The sequence below is a fragment of the Sycon ciliatum genome, chromosome 2 (assembly GCF_964019385.1).
Source record: "Sycon ciliatum chromosome 2, ocSycCili1.1, whole genome shotgun sequence".
Classification (NCBI taxonomy): domain Eukaryota; kingdom Metazoa; phylum Porifera; class Calcarea; order Leucosolenida; family Sycettidae; genus Sycon; species Sycon ciliatum.
Window position 1 is genome coordinate 32,797,239 of NC_088644.1, and position 5,981 is coordinate 32,803,219.

The 5,981-nt window shown below is 54.2% G+C and overlaps 1 protein-coding gene across 1 annotated transcript; it reads left to right on the forward strand.

Annotated features, from left to right (window-relative positions):
- The first annotated feature begins 386 nt into the window (after window positions 1-386).
- Window positions 387-4,820, forward strand: LOC135809744 (uncharacterized). The gene is made up of 2 exons (XM_065323161.1): window positions 387-935; window positions 3,137-4,820. Exons 1-2 carry the CDS (start codon window positions 524-526, stop codon window positions 4,111-4,113), a joined length of 1,389 nt encoding a protein of 462 aa, XP_065179233.1. The 5' UTR covers window positions 387-523; the 3' UTR covers window positions 4,114-4,820.
- Window positions 4,821-5,981: the final 1,161 nt, after the last annotated feature.

Consider the following 5,981-nt stretch of genomic DNA (forward strand, 5'->3'; position numbering starts at 1 on the left):
TAGGAATTATGCGAAAAATTATGCTAGCATAATCTGTCAAGGCCTAACAACGACAACGGAAGTGACAACAACAGTCAATATTCGAAAACGTGGTAGACCGCGAAAACTAACCTCAATATCGGACACCGGACAAGTTGGAGTAAGAACCTCAATAGAAATCCGCAATGGAGGAGACGTAACGGAAAGGACACCGGGTATCGCGCACCTTACCTTCGTTTTAAAGTATTATCCGCCTCCGACCTCTTTTAAAAAAAAAAATAATAATAATAATAATAAAATAAGTTTCCGTGCATGGCACGGTAAGTGAAGTTAGCAACCCACATTCCTAACATAATTTGCACGTACTTGCCATAGCGCATCACGTGCCCGTGCAGAACACGCGCTCCGGCACGGGACCACGCGGAGCATGCGCATTACTCCGGCTCTCGATGCTGTTTCTTCATCCTTGCTGCGCCAACAGTCAGATCGCTTGACAACCTTGGCCAGTTTTTGAGCATTGAGCACTTTCCATTTCCGAGCAACCATGTCTGAATCTCTGTCAGTGAACGACGCCAAGAAAATGCGCTCTGTAGAGCTGCGACAAGAACTGGCGGCCCGCAATTTAGACACGACGGGGACCAAACCCAGGCTGTTGACTCGCCTGCTCGAGTCATTGGAGTTCACTGCAGTGCGCGAGGACTTGGCCACTCAGGCAGCCGAGCAGAACCTACCCCAGGCAACTGCTGCTCCGTCCCTGAGGGACATTATCCGGGAGGAGGTCCGTGCTGCCCTTGGAAATCAGGCCGCAGCTCCAGTCCCGCCGGCAGCTCACGCAGCGGCACCCCCACCGCCAGCTCACACAGCGGCACTCCCACGGCAAGCACCAGCAACTCCGCAGGACGCTCTGCCTGCTCCGCATTTGGCGGCTGCCGTCTCACCGCCAATGAACCCCGCAGGTAAGAGAACGTTTTATGCAACCGTGCCGAAAGCCATTCACGATAAAGTAGTAACTGACCAATTTGTTGAATTGGGCTCATTGTTGCCTAACCCGTCCCAAGGGGACACCAGCCGCAGCATTCTCCAGATCGACCACAGATCGACCACGACAGCTCGCACGGCGCAGTGGTCCTAGCACCGGCCAACAGGCCCTCCAGGAAGGTCGAGGACATCGATACCTGGCTCGACGCCTGGACAACATACTGCGCGATTTACGCCACAGCACACCCCTCCAGGGCCCCAGAGCTGTTTGCGTACCAGCATATTATCCTGAAAGTAGCCCGGAAATTTCGATTTGAGGCCGTGCAGGAGTATGACCGATCATTCCGCTCACTCCTGGCCGCGGACCCAACCATGCGGTGGGACGCAATAGTCCAGGACCTATACACAATTATATTTGACGCGCGGGCATTTCGTCCCTTTCGGCCCACCGGCAGCAATGACGCTCGTTCCTTTCGGCCCAACAGCAGCAACGACGCTCGTTCCTTTCGGCCCAGCAGCGGCAACGACACGGTCGACAAAGAAGTATGCCGCCTCTTCAACCAAGGAAAGTGCGTCCGCTCCAACTGCCGCTTCGCCCACAGCTGCCTCTCTTGCGGCCGCCTCGGTCATGGCCAATCCACATGCTCTGCTGGCCAACCCCGCAGCTCCAATTAGCTCACACGCGCCTTGGTCCCCTGTAAATATTCCCCTGCTGTTTGAAGAGCTATCCCAGCACCCTGATAACGATTTTGTGCATTCTCTCTGTCACGACATGCGCTTCGGGGCCCGCATTGGCTATCACGGTAATAGATCCCGCCTCATCGCCCCTAATCTCCCTTCCGCATTGCTCAACCCTGCCGCCGTCTCTGCTTACCTTCAGTCTGAATGCACGCGTGGCCACATGGCCGGGCCTTATTCCCAACCCCCATTCCCTAATATCCGATGTTCTGGCGTTGGCATCGTGCCCAAGAAGTCTGGCGGCGTACGCCTCATCATGCATTTATCTGCCCCTAGCGGCTCTAGCATTAACGATGGCATTTACCCTGACGAATTCTCCCTGCATTACGTTACGGTAGATGACGCAATACGCTGCATCTTCCAGCACGGCCCCGGAGCTCTCCTCTCTAAGGTTGACATGAAGCACGCCTTCCGGTTCTGCCCTGTTTCCCCTGACGACTGGCCCCTACTTGGCATTTTTTGGGAAGGTTCGTACTATGTCGATAAGGTACTACCATTTGGCCTCAGATCCTCCCCGTTTCTGTTCAACAGACTTGCCGACGCTGTGGCATGGATTGCAGTTAATAATTACGATATTGTTGATTTGCTGCATTACCTAGATGATTTCTTTCACGTCCAGCCGCCCAACTCCGCAGCTATGCTCAAATTCAAGACACTGCTGGCTGTATTTGACATGCTGAACATCCCATTGGCCGACGGAGAGGACAAAGTGTGCCCGCCGTCAACTTCAATAACTTTCCTGGGTATCGAGCTCGACACAGCCGCCTGGGAGCTGCGCCTCCCGGCTGCGAAACTGGCGGAACTACGGCTAGCACTTGCCGCGTGGCTGTCGAAGCAGATGTGCACCAAGAGGGAACTGCTGTCCCTGGCCGGTAGCCTGTCTTTCGCAGCCAAAGTCATTCCAGCGGGTCGCACGTTCTGCAGACGCCTGTTCGACAGCGCAGCAACGCTCCCTAGCCTAGATGCACCGGTAGCCGTACCCTCGGAGGCGAAGCTTGACATCCTGTGGTGGGATGCCTGCATCAGCCAATGGAATGGTCGAAAGCCCCTCATCGAGCCGTCCTGGAGCACAGCCGAAGACATCGGGCTGTACACCGACGCTTCAGGTCGACACGGTTTCGGTCTGGTTTTCGGCAGCAAGTGGTCCTATGGCGCATGGTCTCCTGACCAAGCTGAGCACACTATTGAATGGAAAGAATTGTACGCCGTGATGTTGGCCCTCTGTACCTGGGCACACACGTTGGAGGACAGACGAGTGCTACTCTACACTGACAACGAAGCAATCTGCTACATCTGGCGCTCTGGCACGTCTCCAAATAGAGCGGTCATGAACTTGGTCAGGGCCGGCTTATTGAAAGCCGCCCAGCATAACATTGTCCTCCTGCTTCGCCACATCGCCGGACACTGCAATGATCTTGCTGATTCTCTCTCCCGTCTGCAGGTACGGCGCTTCCGGACCCTCAACCCAACTGCCGACGCAGCGCCTACACCACCAGCGCAGTCCACCCTCCATCAGTTGATGACGCAGCCATGGAGCTCATCCGTCACGGCCTGGCAGACAGCTCCAGCGCGACGTACGCTTCAGTGCAGCGTTCCTACGAACGCTTTGCTGCCCTACGGCAGGTCGCGCCGTACCCGGTGACGGAGCCCAGCCTGATTAACTTTCTGAATTGGAAATTCTCGTCCGGCTCGTCTGGCTCGTCTCTGAAACTCTACACCCAGGCGCTGAGACATCAGCACGTCCTGCAGGGCCTCTGCCTGGATGTTTTCGCCTCACCGCGTGTCCGGCTGCTCCAGCAGGGGGCGCTCAGATCCCAGACGGCAGTCCGGAAAGTGCTAACGGCCGCAACTTTGGACGATCTGGCGGGCGTACAGCACTACCTGCAGTCCACTGTGCCTAGCCCGCACAACCGCGCCATGCTCTGGAGCGCCGTGACTCTGGCCTTCCACGGGCTGCTCAGAGTCAACGAGTACACCTTCACGGCACGGGGCGCCGGCCTTGAGTACAGCGATGCGACCATGTACCCAGACCGCGTGGAGCTGCGCCTGCGCGTGACAAAGACGAGCCAATACGGCAGCGGCCAGGACATCAGCGTCAGGAGGACAGGCTCGCCGACATGCCCGCACACGGCAGCCACCAGCTACCTAGCAGCCCGTGGCTCGGCACCTGGCCCGCTCTATCGCTATGATGACGACACGCCCCTGAAGCCGCATAACATCAACAGGCTACTACAAACAGCCTTGCCTAACAAAGACGTGCGCAGCCACAGCCTCAGACGAGGCGCTGCAACGCTGGCAGGCAAAGCTGGCGTGCCTGAGTATGTGCTGAAGACCGCCGGCAGGTGGCAAAGCTCTGCCTACCTCCGCTATGTCCGCACCCCTGTCGCAGACAGAGCATTGCCAGCGGCATTGTTCTAGTCTCTGCCCGTTGTGCTAATGGGTAGCCGCATTGGACGGCCCTAGCGACAGCTGTAGTGTACATATGATATACATATTATACTATAACTATGGTAATGCTACTATAACTATAGTAATGCCGATAATTCCTGTTTGGGTCATGTTGTATTTTTGGGAGAACGGTAGGGATCGTGGGTCAGGCCGGCATTGAGCCAAGTGCGCCTACATGTGCTCACAAGTGCATCCCTACCGTATGCTCACGTATTGACACGCCTAAGAACGGTAGGGCTCGTGGGTCAGGCCGGCATTGAGCCAAGTGCGCCTACATGTGCTCACAAGTGCATCCCTACCGTACGCTCGTGTATTGACACGCCGGGCAATTGTTGCCCCCATTAGCCCTGGCATTGGCCAGTCTAACGCACATTGGTGCTTGCGATACTACGGCATTGGACCATAGTATTGCATACTGTATGCGGCAATTGTTGCCTATGCCCTGATAATACAACGCGTAATAGCTCCCAAACAGGTCGGCTTGTTGTGTGGTTATAAGTTTCCGTGCATGGCACGGTAAGTGAAGTTAGCAACCCACCAACAATTACATTCCTAACATAATTTGCACGTACTTGCCATAGCGCATCACGTGCCCGTGCAGAACACGCGCTCCGGCACGGGACCACGCGGAGCATGCGCATTACTCCGGCTCTCGATGCTGTTTCTTCATCCTTGCTGCGCCAACAGTCAGATCGCTTGACAACCTTGGCCAGTTTTTGAGCACCACCACCCACCCCATCATCTCTAACCATCATTCTATTCTAAGCAACCCGGAAGGGAGAACGGTAGGGATCGTGGGTCAGGCCGGCATTGAGCCAAGTGCGCCTACATGTGCTCACAAGTGCATCCCTACCGTATGCTCACGTATTGACACGCCTAAGAACGGTAGGGATCGTGGGTCAGGCCGGCATTGAGCCAAGTGCGCCTACATGTGCTCACAAGTGCATCCCTACCGTACGCTCGTGTATTGACACGCCGGGCAATTGTTGCCCCCATTAGCCCTGGCATTGGCCAGTCTAACGCACATTGGTGCTTGCGATACTACGGCATTGGACCATAGTATTGCATACTGTATGCGGCAATTGTTGCCTATGCCCTGATAATACAACGCGTAATAGCTCCCAAACAGGTCGGCTTGTTGTGTGGTTGTTAATAATAATAATAATTGATTGATTGATTGATTGATTGGTGCTTCACCCTTGGGTCATATGGATCCCGGTGCTGTGCTTCATGCCTCCTTTCAAGCTTTCTTTTTCTGCTTTGGGAGTGAATAAAGTCGTCATAATAATCTCTAAGAACTAGAAACTCGCTCTTACTCCCTAAGTGTAACTCATCCACTCTTTTGCGCTCCCCTCTCTTTATTGCTTATTCTGTTTGGCTCACTTTACCCAGAGAAGTTAAGGATCTGACCTCACTCCGCCTGTTTAAGATCCGTGCCGCCCCTTATTTACTACGACATAAATAGCTCATTATCCACATGTCCTTTGCGTCTCTGTGTTTTTCACTGTTTTTATTTGACATTATCTTTCTTTACGGAGTTGTTGGTGCTGTTCATTTTGCTACTCCTTCTTTTTCCCTCCCCTTACATTTATTTATCGCCGTGGTTGGCAATCACCCACTCTCTTAATTTTTTTCTTTACAAAAAACCACACACCATTTGATGGCACAAAGCAGCAAGGCAGCGATGAGACATATGGAATGGCAGGAGTGGGGGAGAGGCAGGGGCAGCTTGACCGACCATAGGGTCTCGGTTTCATTGCAACCCAAGCGCTCCACAAAACAAAAGATTACAGAAAATACGGGGGTAGATAACTGGGGATTACGAAGAAAAGTATGCA

Excerpts from the sequence above, each read along its gene's own strand:
- LOC135809744 (XM_065323161.1), top strand. The coding sequence starts at position 524 with ATGTCTGAATCTCTGTCAGTGAACGACGCCAAGAAAATGCGCTCTGTA. Across the intron at positions 936-3,136 it reads ACCGCCAATGAACCCCGCAG|GTACGGCGCTTCCGGACCCT; the intron begins GTAAGAGAACGT and ends TCCCGTCTGCAG.